We start from the raw sequence: 20916 nt of genomic DNA, 5'->3' as shown, positions 1-20916 counted from the left end.
TCTGCGGCACCCCTGTGGGGCTCAAGAGCCCAGTTATGTCACCCCTTGCTTGCAGAACTGGCAGCCTCTCACCCTCCCTTGTAGAGTCCCCCCAGCCTCCTCTCCCCTCTCCTTGGGAGTCCTCCGGGCAGCTGCCGCCGCTGCTGCCCCAATCTCTGAGCTTCCTGCCCCCACCCCACCCCAAAGAGAAGTGCCTCCTCACACTGCCCCACAAGGGCCTGGGACTTGTCTGTCCATTCCCAAGAGCAAGGACTGGCTGGCTGCATTCCCTCACCTGCTTGCTTGCTCCCCTTGGCCAGCCTGGGGAGTTTGTAGTCAGGGCTGCTGCAACATCCACACAAGCATTTGGGAGGCAGGGATGCGAGGGGGCATCAGAGGAGGGAGAGAAGGAAGGAAAAAGGGACAGAGGCCAGTGTTGCCCATGGCACCCCTGATCATTATTCAAGCTACCCCAGTGTGCCAGGAAACACTGGTTGAAAATCACGGGGTTAAAGGAATAATTTGTGGTTCAGCTGGATAGTTTTAAGACACTTTCATAGCAATGCAGACTCATTGAATCCAAAGTGAGTTGTGCAAGGTATCACTTCTAGTCCCAAGCTCTTCTTAGGTATACTGAATGCAATAAAGTCGTGCCTTGGTTGCTGAACGCCTTGGAACTCACACATTTCAGCTCCCGAACAATCAAAAACCTGCAGCCAATCAGAAGCCGCTCGTTGGTTTGCAAACTTTTTGGAAGTCAAACGGATTTCCGGAATGGATTCCATTCGACTTCCAACGTATGACTGTATTTACATCAGATAATAACGATACCATTTAAGCTGGAAGTACAATGCAGTGCTACGAAAATTAGTATTTACTTGGAAGTTTAGGAGGTTATAAGTGTGAAACGCACATTTTGTAGTGGTAGCATGGCCCCTTCTAAAAATTAAGTGAATACACCTAGGTAAGGCATCATATATATATTATATTTTATTTTACTTAAAAAAATTCTATACAGTACCACTATTCATCCAAGGATAACGGGGCATTTTACAAAGGTGTCTTTGCATGATGCCTCTCAACATTGTTTAAGAACTATGCTGGTGTAGCTGCTTACTTGCCACAACACAGTACAGAGCTTGTGTCGGGGGCAAAGGTTCAAAAGGAGGAAAGTCTCAAGGAAGACTCTTGAACTTCTTGGTATTGGCTCTTGAATCTATGGGCTGAAAGATATGGAGATGAGTCTAGGAGCTTGCCTTGAAATTTTATTGAATTTCTTGGTTGAGCAAGTGTTGATTGCCAGTCTTGTATGCCCCCCTGGACTAGAGCATGGGTAGGCAAACTAAGGCCCACGAGCCAGATCAGGCCCAATTACCTTCTGGATCCAGCCCGCAGACGGTCCGGGAATCACTGTGTGGATCACCAGTGCATGTGTTCTTTCCCTCTCCTTCACATGGTGGCGGCGGCACCTCCTCCCTCCATCCTCCTGGCTTCTCCCTGCCCTGCATAGAGGATGGAGGGGGCTGGGCTTTGTTGGTGCCAGCAGCAGCAAGTGCTTGAGCGGCCGCCATTTTAAGCAGCCCCTCTCTGGAGCCGTTTCGTGCTCTGCTCATCGTCCCTCCGCCGCCGCCAGCCCCTGATGCTTGCAAGACACAGGTAAGCAGCCACCGGGGCTTGTGGTTCTCTTGCATCATTCCCCCCCCCAAAAAAAATATTGTATGTCCCCCCCAAAGGTCTGAGGGACAGTGGACCGGCCCCCTGCTGAAAAGGTTTGCTGACCCCTGCCCTAGAGCGCTGAAGTGCCTGGGTGGGAAAGGTTGCTTATCCTGACTCTTTCTGTGTACCTCTCCCCTGCTGCCAATTTCAAACATTTTTGCTGCAAAGCAGTTGGAAATGGCTAAAAGAAGGGGCTTGCAAGGGGGAATGGTTGCTCTTCTGCTGCAAATTATTTCCTCCCTACTGCTTTACAGCTGTTCAGTGAGAAAATCAGTTTCTGGAATTGCTTCCCAGATACATTCTGCTGTGAAGTGTTCAGGAACCCTTAGTGGCAAGTTTCCCCCAAAAGAACTTCCTATTAGAGTAGACTTGATGCCTCCAGTTTTGTTCACCTTGTGCAAATTGTTAACTGAATAATACATGATTGTCTAACTTGGAGTACCGTATTTTTTGCTCTATAAAACGCACCAGACCATAAGACGCACCTAGTTTTTGGAGGAGGAAAACAAGAAAAAAAATATTCTGAATCCCAGGAGCCAGGACAGCAAGTGGGATCACAGCTCCGTGATCCCGCTTGCTGTCCTGGCTTCTGGGATAGCCGTGCACAGCCTCTCCTGGGCAACAGGATGAATTCTCCCTCTGCCCGGGAGAGGCTGCGCGTGGCTAAGACTCCCCCCAAGTGTGTGGAGCCTGTGTGCGGCACACACACTCTAAGCGGCTCTTTAAAGGGAGCACTGAGCAGAGCCTCTTGCCTGTATTCGCCCCATAAGACGCACATACTTTCCCCCTTTTTAGGAGGGGAAAAGTGTGTCTTATTGAGTGAAAAATACGGTAGGTCCATTGCTTTCAATGCGTCTGCTCAAAGTATGACTACTGTTGGGTCCGTACTTAACCTGAAACTGTTCTTAACCTGAAGCACCACTTTAGCTAATGGGGCCTCCCGCTGCTGCCGTGCCACCGGAGCACGATTTCTGTTCTCATCCTGAAGCAAAATTCTTAACCCGAGGTAATATTTCTGGGTTAGTGGAGTCTGTAACCTAAAGCGTATGTAACACGAGGTACCACTATATTGCTTTCTTATAGCCATAAGAAAAGCTCTTAAGTTTACAGATAAATTATCAGTGAAAAACGGTTAGAAATTGATATTTTAAAACAGTGAAAAGATTTTTAAAGTCAACCAGTAGCTAAAAAGAGAGAAAATACATGTAGGTGCTTCTACATGTCTGGATAGACTTGCCTGAACAAAAATGTTTTAAGCAGGCACCTTTGCTGTATTCTGAATTATACTTAATAATACTCCTGAAATAATACTTTTAAAGGGCCTGACATTTTTAGGATGGAAGAAAGAAAAAAGCACAGAAAGTTTGTCCCAAACATTGTTTGTCCCAAACATTGAACTTGTCTGGTCTTTTATCATGCTACTATGTTAATAATAAATTTTATTTATATCCTGCCCTCCCCAGCCAAAGCCGGGCTCAGGGCAGCTAACAAGAATAACATAGTACAACATTCTAAAAACATTTCATTATAAAAAATAATTAAAATCAAATTGATGGCAACCATTAAGCTAAAGTTCTGTGGAGATTGCCAAAGGAGGGAGTCAGGCTGCGCCCTGACCAAAAGGCCTGGTGGAACAGCTCTGTCTTGCAGGCCCTGCAGAAAGATGTCAAGTCCCGCAGGGCCCTAGTCTCTTGTGACAGAGCGTTCTTCCTGGGAGAAGCGATGTGCAGCCCCTCATGATAGCTGTTTGTTCTTTGGCTGATAGTGGTAGAGTAAGCTTCTGTTGCGCTCTGTATCTCAGTGCAAGCAACATTTGGGAGCCAAGTATTCTTGTGGGCAAAGACAGGGGAAGCCAGTACCAGTCAGCTGCTGCTGCTTCTGGGTGAGACCCGGCAGGTCTCCCCCTTGCAATGACATTTATTACCGGGAGGCAAGAGTGGATCTCCGAGTTGTTCCTTAGTTTGCTTCCCTACAGCTTTGCAGTCCCAGGAAATGTTAAATGTCCTTTTTTTCAGTCCCCAGCTGACCAATGCTTAAATCAAATTTATTGCGTTTCTGTTCAAAACATATACCAAAACTCATAGTTTAGCCCTCATGCTGTATAATTTAATCGGTGATTAGTGTATAGAGTTTAAATGGGGTATACAAGGAAATGTTTTATCAAATTGTCATGTTGGGCTAACCTTCTTTCCTACATTCTCATGGAAGCGGTTACCTTAGCTGCTTTTGTGGGGCTTTTCTTTTGTTTAATTCTGAATAGCTGTTCTATACTTGCCGATAAAATTGAGCTGCTTAGGTCTAGTCTCTTAATAATCTAATAAAACAATATTGGTCAAAGATTATATTAACACAGCTGCACTTTTAAAGAACTTCTTTGAACTTAAAATGGTGGTTCAATTATCACAAATTAGTAATACATATTCAGTCTCTATTAACAAATATGCAGCAATATGAAAAGAGATATACAGTGGTACCTCGGGTTACATACACTTCAGGTTACAGACTCCGCTAACCCAGAAATAATGCTTCAGGTTAAGAACTTTGCTTCAGGATGAGAACAGAAATCGTGCTCCGGCGGTGCGGCGGCAGCAGGAGGCCCCATTAGCTAAAGTGGTTCTTCAGGTTAAGAACAGTTTCAGGTTAATACAGACCTCCGGAACGAACGAAGTACTTAACCCAAGGTACCACTGTATTGAAACCCTTTTGACGCCTTTGACTTTGACTGTCGTAAGAGGAACTGTAATGTTTTGTGGTTCTATTCTGACACTGCTGGGTTTACTTGCTGTCATAATTGTGCAGTAAATTATGCTCCCATGAAGTGTTTGTCCTTGTTAGATGTTGCTATTGTATATTTTCTCTGTATGTATCAGAGAAGAGCCCCTTTCTGTATTCTGTTGAGTTTAAGCTTAGTTCTTAGCAGCCAGAGATACGTTGCAATTCAATCACAATTTCAGACAGTTTGTGCTTCTGTTGATCCACAGTGGGATTTTATTTTTTTAAAGTCATCTCGCTCTTTCATTATATCCTCAGGTCTGTGGCTTGACTTTCATAACAATAGCTGACCTTTCCAATTGTAATAATGTTCTTAAGTAAAACAGTACTCAGCACTGTGTAAGAAGTAATCCCACGCCGACATGGCAGAGTAAATAAATAAAAGGCATCAGCATGTACCTTGCTTGTGCACAGACTAAATAGTGATATATTAGAAAGAGCACACTTTTTCTCAGTTGAGTAGACAAGACTGTCTTCTGTTTAGAGAGATCCATGGCTGCAGCTCTCCAAGGTCCCCAGCAGATACTGTTGGTTGGCCATTGTTTTAAACTGCTGCTTTGCTATGTTCTTTTCCAGTGTGAGCAACCTTGCACAAAAATAGATGTTGAGTCTTGTGGTGTACTTTACAGAAGGAAGGTTTTTCTACCCTGGACTAAACTATCAGACATCCTGGCCCTCCAATCAATAGCCTCAGTGCAAAAATATGCCAAGAGTCAGTAACATGCCACCTTGGCTTTTGACAACCCCCCCCCCCAAAAAAAAAACCCATGTGCGCCCTCCAACAAATCCAGGAGCAGATCCCATAAAAATGCCCTAAGGTTTTTTTGTTGTTGTTTTTTTGGCAGAGGAGGAGGGTATAGTTCAGGAGTGTCCAATAGGTCAATCACAATCTGATTGGGGGGTGTCTGGGGTTGATCGTGGTCAGTTGTGGGACCTGCCACCCCCCAAAAAAAACCTCAACAACTTTGGTCAATTTAATGGATGTACCACTGCCAGTTTTTTTAGTAGATTGCAGTCTCTTGAAAGTTGGACATGCCTGCCACAGTTTTTCATTCAAGGCAACTGTCCTTACGTATATTGCCTAAAATTAAAGGAGAACAAGATATAGAACACTTATAAATAGGCTTTTATAGGTTAATACTCAACTTTGGTAGGGAAATCTAACTCTCAGACCTCTGTCTTTTTCTCACAGGTACGGGAAACACTGTGGCCATTATGATTAGCCATTCAAAAGGCATTGAAATCCTCCGTAGGCTGGAACAAGGCTACCAAGTGACCATGGTTATTGAAGTGGGGAAAAAACACGGATCATGGATGAATAACTACTCCATCTTCTTTGTTTCTGTGTCTTTCTTCATCGTCACAGCAGCCACTGTCGGGTACTTTATATTTTATTCTGCAAGGAGGCTTAGACTTGCAAGGGCTCAGAACAGGAGACAGGTGAGTTTCTCATATGCATTCTTCACTAGAGAGTCTGGATGTGCCAATTTACATAGCAAAATCAACACTGGCCTTCTGATGTAACACTGACATAACATATGCTAAGTGCTCCAGCATGCTATAGTTGATCTTGCTTTAGCAGCTGAGGCCTTACAGGCAATGTTCTGGACTTACGGATGCCTCAGTAATAGTCCCTCGCAGGATGGCAGAAGGATGCCTCTGAATTCCACTTGCTGGGAATCTCTGATGCACACATGTAGTCGGCCTTTGGTTCAATACTGCGAACAGCATGCTAGACTAGATGGGCCTTTCGTTTGACCCAACAGGGCATTTTCTGGGCTTTATTGTCCCAGTATTTTTGCTCCAACTTGCCTCTGCTTGTTAGTAGACACTGGTTCTCTCACAGCCTCATGTTTATGGTGAAATCTACACCCCTACTCCTCAAGACATGTGAAGACATTTGCTAAAGCTTACTTTTCTCAGGTGTGTAGAAAATGCTGGATTCAGGGGGTCAGTTGCTGCTGTTTATCACAACTCACTTCTGCCAGCATGCTACATAAAATCTGTGTTAAGATTAATCATGGTTCCATGAGTCTTAAATGGTGGATTCACCTCTTTATATGCAACTTAAGAAGGAGGCTTGAATCTCATTAACTAAACAAGTTAGCTCTGTTCTGTGATGTTTACACATTGAGAGTGTTGTCTTGGATTTTCAAAGTCTATGCAGGGAATTGCTAATTAGTCTAGTAGTCTCTCTAGAGCTCTTTATCACCCATGCAGAGCCCAGTAAGCAGTGTCTCCCAGTTTCCCAATCAGCTGTGCTTCTAATAAATAGATGGTTTAAATATTTGTTTGAAGTTCCTTATATGAAAAGTGAATTCTTCATGTAATGTGATTCTGGGTGCTCCAAGGGGTAAAGTGTAAAGGGACCCCTGACAGTTAAGTCCAGTCGCGGACGACTCTGGGGTTGCGGCGTTCATCTCGCTTTACTGGCCGAGGGAGTCGGCCTACAGCTTTCAGGTCATGTGGCCAGCGTGACTAAGCCGCTTCTGGCAAACCAGAGCAGCGCATGGAAATGCTGTTTACCTTCCCACCAGAGCGGTACCTATTTATCTACTTGCACTTTGATGTGCTTTCAAACTGCTAGGTTGGCAGGAGCTGGGACTGAACAACGGGAGCTCACCCCGTCGCGGGGATTCGAACCCCCGACCTTCTGATTGGCAAGCCCTAGGCTCAGTGGTTTAGACCACAGCTCCACCCGCATCCCGCTACAAGGGGTAGGATGTGACAACCGGGAATGCCTATTGTAGTCTTATAGCTACTTGACCATAGCAAGTAAGGACTGCCGCTGGGCATGGGAACATAGGGAAAGTTTATTTGGGGGCATCAATAAAGACTAGCAATTATTGCAATACACTTTAATTTATATGCAAAAAGTTCCAGGGAAGATAGGGGAAGGAAAATTGATTAGGACATCAATCCTAATCCAGAGGTACCCACAGGCCCCCAAAAGTTGACAAGCCCAGTCGTTTATCTTGGACAAGGGAGGTTAGCTTGATCACTGAGAGGTGATAGGGATGTGAAGTACTTAGACTCCCTCCTACTAATTTTTGGACTCCTTTGCCTATAAAGGCACCAGTATAGGAAATGTACTAGTGGTTCCATTTGGCTTTTCTTTCTGCATCTCCACACCTCTATTCTACTGAAATCTGAATGCTTATGGTAGATTTCACTGCTACAACTGCATAACAGTTTCTTTTGTATGCCTAGCATTATCATGATGAGAGGCTGAAAGGGATAAAATATTCCCACTTATTTTGTGTTTCTTTAGTATTTCCTGGCTAGTCAGCTTTGTGTATTCTGTGTTGGTAATTAAGGTCCCCTCTCAAGCATTCTATTCATGCAATATCTAATGTGGGAAATACAAACCACAACAGGGACTAGAGTGCTTGCTTGGCAGATGAAATTTACACTGTTCAGGCTTCCTGATTTTTAGACAGAGAAGGGTATTTGCCTTGTGATAATTTTTTTAACTGATCAGTTTGGTCTGGCTGAAAATAACCTTGTTGTAATAAGCTCCTCTCTTGAAAATCAATTACCTTCTAACTTATGTTCTTTTTTTATATATGTAGGTATCAAGCAGTCACCTACTTTTCAAGGACTGTTAATGAATGCCTGGTGTTCTTTGATGTGTTTTTGCCAGGAAATGCTCAAACAGTATCTTTTGAGTTACTGCAGGAGTAAGAGCAACTGTTCCTGGTACCACATCTTTCCAATGATAGGAGCCAAGGCCAAGTGTCCAATTTGTAGTGCCCTCCCCATCCTAAATGGGTTTGACTCCTCTTTGAGAGACAGCAGTGTGACTGACTGCAGGCATCTAGCTACCATTCAGGTTCTTCTAGTGCATAATTACAGCCTTTCCCTTGCTTCTTACCAACCTAGCTGAAATTACGAGTTGTGATGATAAATGAGTCGTATTTGTGCAAAAATGTATTCATTGTGGCTCATCAGTATTTATAGCCTCCTAAAAGGATGTGAATCTTTAGGGCTCATTATGACAATTAATCTCTAAGTAAATGAGAGACAATTTCCATTCTGCCACATGCCACTGAAAGACTCTTCTTGTATCAGGGAAGGACCTCATCTTGTATATTCAGTTAATGTTAGTGGCAAATTTAAGCAGTGAACCCATAGGTGATTTGTTGCCTTTGTGTTTGCTTGTTGGCTTTCGGTTTTAGGAGAGGTGCTAGAAACCAAGAAGCAATTTGCAGGGAAGACTGCATCAGCATTCATATAGGAATTTATTTTGCAAATATCCTGAACACCTCAGCGCCTGCATGTTTTGGAAACCTGTTGCCAGCAGATCTTGTAGGCTTCCAAAAGCTCCTAATATGATGCTCTTTCAAATATTGCTTACTATTTCCTTGAAGTTTTATGAGCATCAGATGAATGAGGCTTGAGAACAACTTCCTTGTTCTTTTAGCATCTTTTCCTGTTCTATGGCTTGTATCCGATCAGAGCAGATCTGGGAGTGGTTTGTGTCAGCTTTGATAAAAGACTGGTGAGTTAGGCTGTAAGGCTGTAGCATTCCTGGCAATTAAGCAGAGCTTTGATTGGAGCTGGCCTACTGAAACAAAAATTGAGGACAATAGGAGTTACTTGATTAGCTTGCCTGTGCTCATCTGCCAGTCTCTGTTGGCTGAGGAGGAGAATGCCACCTATCCAGTTTCATTTCTGACATTGTGGCAACTGTGACCCAGCCTATTCCTCTGAGTGTAATCTGCTTTAACTGTTTTAAATTTTTACATTGTTGTAAACACCCTATTACTGTACCTGCTGGTGAAGGGTGGGGCGATAAATTTAGTAACAATTTCCTTATCAGCTAAATGGAAGAGAGTCACAATATTCCAGTTGATTGGTGGCTAGGATGCATTCGTGCATTTCAAACCAGACTCCATGATACTTGAGTATTCCTGTCATTAAGAGAATAGAAAAGCCTGCAGCTTTCCAGATTAGATCAAATGCACACGTTTTCCCTTTCCAATTAGAAATTGCTTCAAACAAGCTAAGGGCGGTGGGTGACTTTGTTTAACTGATATACAGGCTTAGTTCAACACACAGTAGAGACTTGCAAGAGTGTGATTGCAAGCTAATGACTGGAACAAAAAGATCCTGTTTGCATCTGTTTTGTGTATAGCCAACATGAGGTCAATGCAAGGAATATTAGAGATTCTGAAACAAGTGGGGGGGGTGTTCAGTCTCCGCAGGACTTTTTAATACTTTAATGAGAAGTACTTTCTGAAAACATTGGAATTGTGTTTGAGAACTTTGATGTCCTTTAGTTGCCTGCTAAATAAACTCCAGTGTTCTTTAGGAATGCTAAATAAACACTTCAGTTAAACATCCATGCATATCTTGGCTCATAATTATCTTCCGGTTGCCACTGTTAGGCAAGAGTTATCCATGTGCCTATGGAAACACCTCATTCAACGTTAATGAATTGTGTAGCAGTTGGTGTTTATAGATTTTTATGGGAGAGCAAGTTTCGTGTTGACCTAGTGCTTGTCTGTTACAGAGACGGCTGAAAGCAGATGCCAAAAAAGCCATTGGACAGCTTCAGTTACGTACACTGAAGCAGGGAGACAAGGTAATGTAACTGAGAGAAAGTGGTTCATGGTGCTCTGGGTGGGGTTGCGCTTCTACTGATGGAACAATTTGGCGGGTTCTCAGGCCTGTCACCTTCTTTGAGTGCTCGGCTGTTGGCAGTGGCCTGTAGACCCTTCTACCAACTCTGTACTGCTATTCTGCTTTTGGCCTCTCCAAAGACTAACTTACCTCCTTTGGCCTCTCCAAAGACTAACTTACCTCCGTTAACCACACTTTAGTTTCTTCCAGAACAGACAACTTCAATGCTTTCCCCATAAGGCAACCTTTAAAAATAGCCCAACCTTCAGCTACTCCAAAATATAGCAGCCAGACTTGTGTCTCTCTCACCGCCCCACCAAGATTTTTATTAAAGTTTTCACAATACAATAAAATACTACAGTCATACCTCGGTTTACAGACGCTTCGGGTTGTGCGATTTTGGGTTGCGCACCGTGCTGAACCTGGAAGTACTGGAACAGGTTACTTCCTGGTTTCGGCACATGCGCAGAAGCGTTTTGCTCATGCGCAGAAGCGCTGAATTGCAACCTGACATGCGCAGACACGGTGCTGTGGGTTGCGAACGTGCTTCCTGCACGGATCACGTTTGCAACCCGAGCGTTCACTGTATCTGGAACAAATAGAATCAAAAAGACAAGAAAGAAAGGAGAAAGAGAACAGAAAAAGAAAAGGGGGGGGGGGCGGACAGAACAGAGAGATAAGAAACATAGACAACACCAGTAAGGGTAGTAGTAGTAGTAGTAATAATAATAATAACAATAATAATAATACACAAAATTATATGTATATAGCCCTCTATCAAAATTATACCTTAATCTTCAGTCCACATACAAAGACGTGAGTTGTGTCTGGCACCATCAATTGGATTATATAGTTCCAGTCCCATATTGTTTGAAGGTTTCCTGTTTCTGAGCTCAATTTAAAGTGCTTGTCTTGGCCTTTAAAGCCCTAAATTGTCTTATTGTTGTTGTTTAGTCGTTTAGTCGTGTCCGACTCTTCGTGACCCCATGGACCAGAGCACGCCAGGCACTCCTGTCTTATTAGGGCCTAGCTATCTTAAGGACCCTCTGCTCCCATGCAGACTTGCTAGGCAAGGTATAGGGAACCTTTGGTCCCTCCAAATGTTACTGCACTACAATTCCTCCCATCAGCCCCAGCAAGCATTGTTAATGGCTAGAGATAATGGGAGCTATATTCAGCAACATCTGGAGAGCCAAAGGTTCCCCACGTACCAGATCTTAAGATCAACTTTGAGTTTCTTTCTCCCTGTCCCATCATATTAGGATGTCTGTTGGGAGAACATGAAAGACAAAAACTATCAGTGGTGATGCCACAGTGCTCTTCAACCTAGGATAGCCAGATGTTGCTGGGCTAAAACTAATCATCACTCACCCATTGGCTAAACTGACTGGGGATGTTGGGAGTTGTAGTTCAACATCTGGAGACTCAAGCCTGAACATGCTCTAGAATATCCTGCTGAAAATCCGTGCACATTCTCTGACCTACCTTCACAGTAATTTGGAAACTTCAGCAAGTAGCTAGTGTTTAATATTCTCCTGTTGCCACGTTTGCATTTTAGGTTGCTGTTTTTTAGTTATGGTAACATTTTAAATCTCTTGGGGGTTTTTAAAAAATAATTTTTGTTCTACTTTTCTTATTCTGTGAAGCTCCTCTGAGTGCCCCATAGGTATAAAACTGCTTACTTAGAACTCCTCTTGGTCTTAAAATATTTTGTTAATCCTAATGACATTCCTAATATAATCATGCAGAAATTGTTTGTTTTATAATACAGAAAGATTAATATAACACTAGGTCAGTTTGTGACCCCTCTTTATCCGCAGCAAAGAGATGTTTTTGTAGCCATGAATTTCCCAAATAGGTATAAAAGGATAAGAGCCTGTTAAAACTGCTTTGCACATTTTTTAACGCCGTTGAATAGTCCTTACTTAAAGGTTGGGTGGAAATGATAGACAACATTTATAGTTTGTTTGGAGGAGGAACACTGAAAGGCCATGCTTCAGTTTTAGAACCAACTCTGGCTTTTTGCAGTATTTTTATACTAGACTGAATTCTACAAGACTGCAAAAGTAAAATTGCTTTGATGGAATAGATGGAATTACATATATTTTGGTCTTCCTTTTTGCTAAAGCACGTTTTATAGATACAGTGGTATCTTGGGTTACATACGCTTCAGGTTACATACGCTTCAGGTTACAGACTCCGCTAACCCAGAAATAGTGCTTCAGGTTAAGAACTTTGCTTCAGGATGAGAACAGAAATTGTGCTCCGGCGACGCGGTGGCAGCAGGAGGCCCCATTAGCTAAAGTGGTGCTTCAGGTTAAGAACAGTTTCAGGTTAAGTACGGACATCCGGAGCAAATTAAGTACTTAACCGGAGGCACCACTGTATTGTTACCCTTAACGCTCTGGAGACAAAAAGCAAAAATGTATTCTTAAAACTCACCACAACTGTAGAATAGTATTTTGGAATACTGCAAGTCTAGTGTTCCACTCCTTGTTTTGTGACTACCACACTTGCTAAATGCTATCATGCTTGTTTAAAACAAAGGTCTCTAACAAGGATGTTTTTTTTCTTCATTTCTTTAGGAAACCGGTGCTGATGCTGATACCTGTGCTGTGTGCATTGAAGTGTACAAGCCAAATGATGTTGTGCGAATTTTAACGTGCAAGTAGGTTAATTCCCCACCCCCCAGTTACATTCTCATGCTAAAACATTCTGACCATTTTGTCATGTCTGTCTTCGTCCCTCTTTATATACACTGAAGTTGTAAAGGCTTTTATTTATTTTATTCCACTCTTCAGATGAGCAGGGTTAGTGTTAACTTTCCAAAGCTGTAGATCAGTGGGTGCTGCCAACATGTTGTTCTCTAGATGTTGTGGACTACAACTCTTACTCTTCAGTGAACATAGTTAGAACCCACAACATCTGGAAAGCATCGCATGGGCCTCCCCTGCTCTCAATCATGTTCTTCTGCCAGGAGAGCCAGGAAGTAAATGCAAAAAGGTAGGATTGTGAGGGCTTTTTATTTCATATTTCTACAGCTCTCAAGTTGGGTTTGCACAGGAGTCCAGTTATTTGCTGGCATCATTGGGCGTCTTCCCAAAGGAGGATTCTTATAGGTGTGATGTTTATGGCAGTTCAGGAACTTCCTTTATTGTATCTCCTGTTGAAACCTAGCTTCTAAAACACAATGATGAAAATTTCCAGCCCAAATAATCTTTCAGGCAAGCCAGATAGTTTTGCTGCCAGAGGCATTTATATTACATAGCAGCTTGTCCGTAGCTCAAGGCATATCTTAATTTTATGAGTAGCACAGGGTTGCTGACTCAGGGATGCACATTGTGGAAAAAGTAGTAAAAGTTCACCTGAACCCCTGTTAATCTTCCTTTTCCCATTTGCTGCTGGCAGTTTGTGAGTAGGGAAGGAAAAGCATGATGGTGGTGGTGATGACTTCATAACTTTAGACACCAGATGAAAACATTGCCGTTTACCCAGGCCTTCGGCTGTTAAACAATCTATGGTCTTTTAAAAGGGACTGTTAAATTTTTTTCTATGATTTTTAAAAATTATTATTATGCTATGTAAATTATTACCTGGGATCTTCAGAGAAAGGGTGGTATATAAACTGAATAAACAACAAACACAATAACTTTTACTGCACTTTACAGATGGAACCTGATTTAGCTAACTTGACAATTTACCTGCTAGCTTTGCTCTAGCTACTTTCAGACTTGGTTTACAGCTGCCTGATTTACTATCATGCTTTAATTCCAAGACCTTGAATGTTTTCAAAGGATTAAGGCTTTAAGCTTTTAAAAGGAACCAAGGATTATATGAGCAGTTGGCTTTGAGCAATGATGTTGCATCTCTGGTGTATCGCAGCAACAATTTGATGCAGCAATAGGGCACAAGGCCTTGGTTGAGTATGTTTAAAAGAACTGGCAGATGTGACATTGATGGGGGTGAGAATTAAGGCAGCAGATTGGTGGTTATACCAAAACAAGAATCAAAAAACCTTGAGCGCACTCAAGAATGGTAAATATTTTAGCTGCAAATTCATAAAAGAAAACTTGCTTCAATTGTTTGGTAATTTTTAATTAAGTAAAATTTTCACTAACAAAATTACCATATGTAGAAAAGAGAGCTTTTAAATAGTGACAGATATTATTTGTTTCCTAGAATTTGTAAACCTGCCCCTGTAAAACTGGCCAACTCAGTAACTTCCACACTCTGTTGAGCACACTAGCCTGCCACAAGAGTGTTGTAGCATTCTCTTCCTTCCAGTCAGCTAAGGTAATTCTACTGTGTGTCTGCATTGGATGCCACTCAATCATTCTGTCACTCCCTGTGCAGTGATGTGGCAGTATTGCCCACCATGAGAAGGAGGCATGCTTAGAAAATGAGTAATGCAGACACAGAAGGACTGAACTTGTTCTTTCTCTTGCACATTCCACAAGTAAAAGTTTTTGGGTGTTAGTGTGCCTCTGCTATCAAAAGTTCAGGAGTACAATGTTACTCACTGAGACGAACCATGTCAGCAAAACCATACCCTGTGGCAAAGTGTATGACTTGTTGCACATGTCTTGAATGACTTCTGCACTCCCCTTAATCAGGTGCATGCACATAAACAAAATCTGAAAGAGACAATGTTTTTAACAGATTAGCAGTTCATGCGTAGTATTTGTAAAAAAAGTAGCTATACATTAAGGCTGCATTACACTTTTTCAGTGCTTAGAAAATGACCATGGCTTCACATCTTAACAACATGTGGATAGCTCGGTGGAAGCCTCTCACGGGTGGAGAAATTGTTCAGATGCTCTGATGCAAGTCAGCCCGTTTGCATATTACTGAAGTCCATTTTCTCCTAGCATTCTGCATGTGCTATTTTAGTCCTGCTCCGAAAGTGGGGACTAAAGACAGATTAACCACCTTAAATGGCAGACAGATTAATATCAAAACTGAAATGGAAACCTGCAAACTCATGAACACTCCCGTGCGTGCATACAGGGCTAATTTTCAAAAGCAAAACCATTTTCTTCAGGCACATGGAATGCCATAAAGAGGAACCAGAGAAGAGGAGCCTGCAGTGGCATTCTGTAGCTCTGTGGTATCAACTGAGAGTCTACAAGGGTGGGAAGCTGAATAGGGAAGCAGAATGTAGAAGTAGTCCTCTGTAGTTCCCTAGTGGTGGGCTGCCCTACATCGTTGTCTCTGCTGTCTCTGGGTGAGGAGTGGCTCTCCCAAGTGCTGCTGAACTGCAGCTCCCATCAGGCGTAGCAAGCATGGTGCGTGGCCAGGGAGAATGGGAGTTGAAGTTCAGCATCATTTGGAGGGTCAGAGGTCCCTTATACTTGTTCTAGGTCTTGTCATACAGACATGCAGACACTCAAAACACCCTCCTGTGAGCACACCCTCCATGTGAGCACACAGAGCCCTTTCCCTACTCGGAGCCAAAGTTTCCCATCAAGGTTCTGTATCAACAAGTTTGCATCCTAGCTACGCGTGTTTCCCCACTTCCCCAAAATTCCACAAAGCTTGTGCAGTTTCTTTTCTCCCAATAAGATGCTGCTGTATCACTAAAAGGCAAATGCTTCATGGTTTAGTGTTTGTGTGGCTTAGGATATTTACCTGAGGTTCTGGGCCACTCCTGAACAATGTCATTCGCTTCAAACGTCTTCTTTTTCAGCAAGCACTGTTTTACTGTAACCTGCTGAGTCACATTACAAATATTTGTTTTCCTTTCCAGTCATCTCTTCCACAAGATCTGCATTGATCCTTGGCTGCTGGAGCACAGGACATGCCCCATGTGTAAATGTGACATACTCAAGGCACTGGGAATTGAGGTACCTCTGCAGTTCCTGCTTAAGAATCATGTGGCTTGCTGCTGCTTCTAGACAGGAGGCGGCAGCTTAACTGAACATTTGGCTGCTGTAGTAAGTTTGTGAAGGCATTTGGGCCCAATGAAAGGTGCAGTGAGACAAATTCCTCCACCACCAATTTACTAAACAAAATATGCATATTTCATATGCATCTCCTCATTGTGTTCCAGGCTGGCTTGTCAGTGCTGAGCAACTTTGCGTTATTTCTTTATATACTGCCCAAAACAGTTTCTAAGTCATTTACAGCCATAAAATCTATATATAATTAATACATTTGCAGCTACGTTGTGGGGCATTAAAACATCCCAACTTTTGCAAACCGCTTAACAGCAGCGATACATGAAAAGGGTGGGAGGATAGCTGGCAGTTAGAAATAGTGGCATCTTTACAGTAGAGGCTCCCTGACATTAAGTCTGTGTGATGCAGGTGGATGAAGAGGAGAGAGTGGAGTCTCTCCCAGCCACTGTCTCCAACGAACCCTCTAACATGCCTTCACACACCGATGAGGAGAATCCTAGTGAGACAGGATCATCTGGATATGCTTCTGTCCAGGGGAATGACGAGCCGGTTCAAGAGGAAGTGGCCCCTTCAGAAAGTAAGTATTTTAATGGCTGTGCAGTAGCACTTCTGAGTCTTATGTTTTTATGGTAACATTAAACAACAGTACAAAGTACAATGCAATGCAGAGCAGTTGTGCACTTCATATCACTAGTAATTGCATACTTCACTGTTCCAATCAAAAAGGACCATGATTTATTTATTTATTTTTAAATTATCTGCACTGGAGTGTGAACCCTAAGCTTTTGCAGGCATGCGTTAAAAATGATGAAGAAATACTAGTGTTTGCTGCCACCTTCTGGAGGTTCACATCCAGTAAACTCCAGTGTATTCTCTTCAGTCCTCCAACATGAGCCTTGGAGCTCTTCCCTTTTTTAGCAGATTGTGCCCACTTAAAATACTTCATTTCTGACAAAAATACTGCATTAAGGTGGCAGGGTCACAGCTAATGGTGGTACTACTCAAAAAGTTGCCTGGTTATATATGCATCTGGGGAAATGATTAAATACTAATTCTACATCGCAAGTACAGTGGTACCTCTGGTTACGAACTTAATTCGTTCCAGGGGTCCGTTCTTAACCTGAAACCGTTCTTAACCTGAGGTACCGTTTTAGCTAATGGGGCCTCCCACTGCCACCGCACCACCAGCGCATGATTTCTGTTCTCATCCTGAAGCAAAGTTCTTAACCTGAGGTACTACTTCCGGGTTAGCGGAGTCTGTAACTCGAAGTGTTTGTAACGCGAGGTACCACTGTACATAAAAACAGTCAGGTGTCAAGTTTCTTCTATTGTTAGTTAACTTTGTCATACTCATAGACTCAATGGACACAGATGCTACATGTGAAATATCTCATAGGGTTTCCAAGCTGGTGCCAAGCGTATTGCTCTGCTTTCCTTTGGACCACACCAGCGAGGCCAAGGCAGGGGTATTGTTGGCTGGGCAGCCCAGGACCTCCAGACATACTGCCCAGACTTGCACCCCGGAGAGATCACTTTGGTGCTGCAGTTTGACTTCACCCCCAGGGGCACATTCCATTGTCTCTACAGGCAACAATTCCAATATTGGCTTCAATTTAGTTTTGTATTGCTTTAAAGCTTCACATAGCTAAGTATGCTTTTTAAAAAAAAAACAAAAACTTGTACTCGATACAGTGGTACCTCAGGTTAAGTACTTAATTCGTTCCGGAGGTCTGCTCTTAACCTGAAACTGTTCTTAACCTGAAGCACCACTTTAGCTAATGGGCCCTCCTGCTGCCGCTGCGCCGACAGAACACAATTTCTGTTCTCATCCTGAAGCAAAGTTCTTAACCTGAAACACTATTTCTGGGTTAGCGGAGTCTGTAACCTGAAGCATATATAACCCAAGGTACCACTGTATATCCGTTGTTAATTGGCTTGCCTCAGGCCCCTCTGGTGAAATTTCAATAGTGCTTGCTGCTCCTTCTCTGTGACACTTATGCTCTACTAGCGGCCTTGTAACTTGTGGGCTGGAAAAGTGACATGTTGCCAAAACAGAGCCCAAATTGAAAGCTTCAGAAAAGAGCCAATTTAGCATAACTTCTTGGAACCGACTTTCCAAAGGCATAGAAATGTCACAAAAATATAAACTTGATAAGTTGTGATTGGGTGGGATTTTTTTTTCTAAACTTATTTCCCCCTCCCTTTCTTTTTAAAAGGTGATAATCTGCAACTTGTGAACAACGCAACTGGACCTCCACCTGTAGATGTCCTTCCACACCTGGACAATCCAGGTTTTGAGGCTGACGAAGGAGAAGTACGTGAAGAGAAAGCCTAAGCAGCTCTTGCAGCACCTGCTATCTACTTGACATAACCAGCATCAAACAATGACAGAACCGATAAGACTGTTGTAGCAGCAATTTTACTTTGATATTGAGATAAATTTTAAGGTTGCAATTAAATTGAGTGACCTGACCATTTCCTTATTTTCTTGTGGGATTAGTTTTAGTACTCTCGAGTACAGATTTGTGAGGAGGTTTTTTTTTAGTGCAAACAAGGAAGACAGAATCTTAACACAAAGCCATTTGAGCTCAGCTACTTTTGATACAGTAGAATTTCATTTGTTTCATTTTGGTTTTGAATTAGCTTGTTTTAAGTCTCATAGTTAGCTTTCTTATGAACGTATGTTTTTAGTTAACTAGTAGGGTGTGTTCTTTTCATTTTAATGAGCCTAGGTTAAGTATTTTTTATATATAAAACCACAAGAGTGGCCTTATAGTCAGTGCAGCATCTCTTGATTTATTAAATTACTGGGACCAGTCAGATGTACCTATAAAATATATCAGGAATTTTCTGCACCTACTCTATGGGATTTGAGGGTTAAAATTTGCAAAAATGCTTGAGCTGTCCTTGACTAAAAAGTTAAGATGCCTTTAATCTGCACGTTATACAGAAAAAAAATAGCTACATACAGTCGTATACTTCACCAAAGGTTACTGTGGACTACAATTAACTGGTGCAAACACATGGGCGTAGCCCAGAAATCTGTCCACTTTAGATATTGCTGCTTTTAGCCTTTATGAAGGCTGAAGATTTCTAACTCAGAGGGAATTTTTGTTGCCATTGTTCTGAAGGAACAGTTAAATGAATGTTCCCAAATGGTGTTGGTCGGGTGAGAACATGGCTAAGATGGCAATTACTGAATGGGTGAACTTTTTGTTATTATTTTTTTCTGATTTGTGAGACAGCAATTTGGATATGAAGCTAAGTGGGGGGGGGTACTCAGGGTGCCTTAGGATGGAGCGTGGAACTTCATCCACTCATCTGCTAAAGTGAATAATGCACTTTATTGTTTATTTTGCATCTCCTGTGGTTCTGTTTCTAATGCCTAGCACTAGCAGAAGTGGCCTTTTGTGTGTTTTTTTTCTCGTTTGTGTTTTTTTAATGTTTTGATTTTTAACAGGAGAAAACAGTACATTTCCCCTCCTCATTTTTGCATCATGTTGAATAAAGCTGTAAATATTTGATTTCTATTAAAAACAAGAACACCGCGTTGGATACAAAATGTAAATGACGCTGTTCTAATGCCCATTTAGGATGTTCCCTTATTTTTGATAAATAAAAGCAGTTGTGTTATAAGCAGGTTTGTCTCAGAGTCTAACTCTCTTTGAATGACATCAGCATCACCACCATCATCATCATGGGGAACCTCAGACAGTTAAGAGTGTTAAATAACCTCCATCTTGTTAACTTAATGTGTAATAATCTCAAGTACCGTATTTTTCGCACCATAGGGCGCACTGGACCATAGGGCGCACCCAGTTTTTAGGGGGGGAAGTCAAGAAAAAAAATCTTCCCCCCCCCAGCCCCAAAGAGCAGCGTACAGGCTGCGCACAACCTCTCCTGGCCGGAGGGGTTGCGCGCAGCTATGGAAGAAGCCAAGGCAGCGAGCGGGATGGATCCCACTCGCTGTTTTGGCTTCCCCTTTAGCCCCGTGCAGCCTCTCCTTGCCGGAGGGGTTGCGCGCAGCTATGGAGCAAGCCAAGGCAGGGGGCGGGATGGATCCCGCTCGCTGTTTTGGTTTCCCCTTTAGCCCCGTGCAGCCTCCCCCTCCCGGGAGAGGCTGCGTCGGGCTAAAGAATCCATAGCCCCATGCAGCCTCTCCTTGCCGGAGGGGTTGCGCGCAGCTATGGAGCAAGCCAAGGCAGGGGGCGGGATGGATCCCGCTCGTTGTTTTGGCTTCCCCTTTAGCCCCATGCAGCCTCTCCTTGCCAGGAGACGCTGCGCAGGGCTTTCCTGGCTTTACTGGGGGGTGGGGGGGATTCCCTCACCTCTCGAAAAAGCCCGCAGAAGCCGCGCAACCCCTTTAAAGAGATCGCGGCTTCTCCTGGCTTTTCTCGGAGGTGGGAGAAGGGACTGATGCGGCCAGTCAGTCCCTTCTCCCTCCTGTGGAAAAGCCCACAAGCGCGCATGGAGCTTGTGTGCGGCTCTTGGGGGCTTTTCCTGCCTGCCTCCCCCCTGCATTCGCTCCATAGGATGCACACACATTTTCCCTTGCTTTTTAGGAGGGAAAAAATGCGTCCTATGGTGCGAAAAATACGGTATATAAGACTTTTGTGCCTTCAGCAATGGAGAGAGACTAACTGGCACAGCTGCAACAGGGAGATAACAGATAGCAAGATGCTACTGTTATGAGGACTATATTAAGGGTGAATATATATATATTAATGATATTGGATGGGAGAAGGCTCAGTTGCCTAACCACTTGTACTTGATCCTGAAGGGACAGCTGTTATGGACCTGAGTTGTTGCATCCAGGAGATAGCCTCTTTTGGACAGGGTTGTGTTCCCTTGGAAGGAGCAGCTGGGCAGCTTGAGATACTCCTAGATTCAACATCCACTGCTGGCCTGGGTAGGCTTTGTGGCCAGC

General features: G+C 43.2%; 1 protein-coding gene across 1 annotated transcript in view; it reads left to right on the top strand.

Annotated features, from left to right (window-relative positions):
* RNF128 (ring finger protein 128) overlaps positions 1 to 19628 on the top strand; it is a 35398-nt gene extending 15770 nt beyond the window's left edge. The window contains exons 2-7 of the mRNA XM_083595747.1: positions 5660 to 5907; positions 9983 to 10054; positions 12678 to 12760; positions 15839 to 15935; positions 16398 to 16566; positions 18206 to 19628. Coding sequence (XP_083451873.1) covers positions 5660 to 5907; positions 9983 to 10054; positions 12678 to 12760; positions 15839 to 15935; positions 16398 to 16566; positions 18206 to 18324 — 788 coding nt within the window. The 3' untranslated portion in view covers positions 18325 to 19628. The remainder of the gene's footprint in view (positions 1 to 5659; positions 5908 to 9982; positions 10055 to 12677; positions 12761 to 15838; positions 15936 to 16397; positions 16567 to 18205) is intronic.
* The last annotated feature ends 1288 nt before the right edge of the window (positions 19629 to 20916 follow it).

This window comes from Podarcis filfolensis (genome assembly GCF_964270895.1).
Source record: "Podarcis filfolensis genome assembly, chromosome: Z".
NCBI lineage: Eukaryota > Metazoa > Chordata > Lepidosauria > Squamata > Lacertidae > Podarcis > Podarcis filfolensis.
This window is presented reverse-complemented; position numbering and strand designations above follow the sequence as displayed.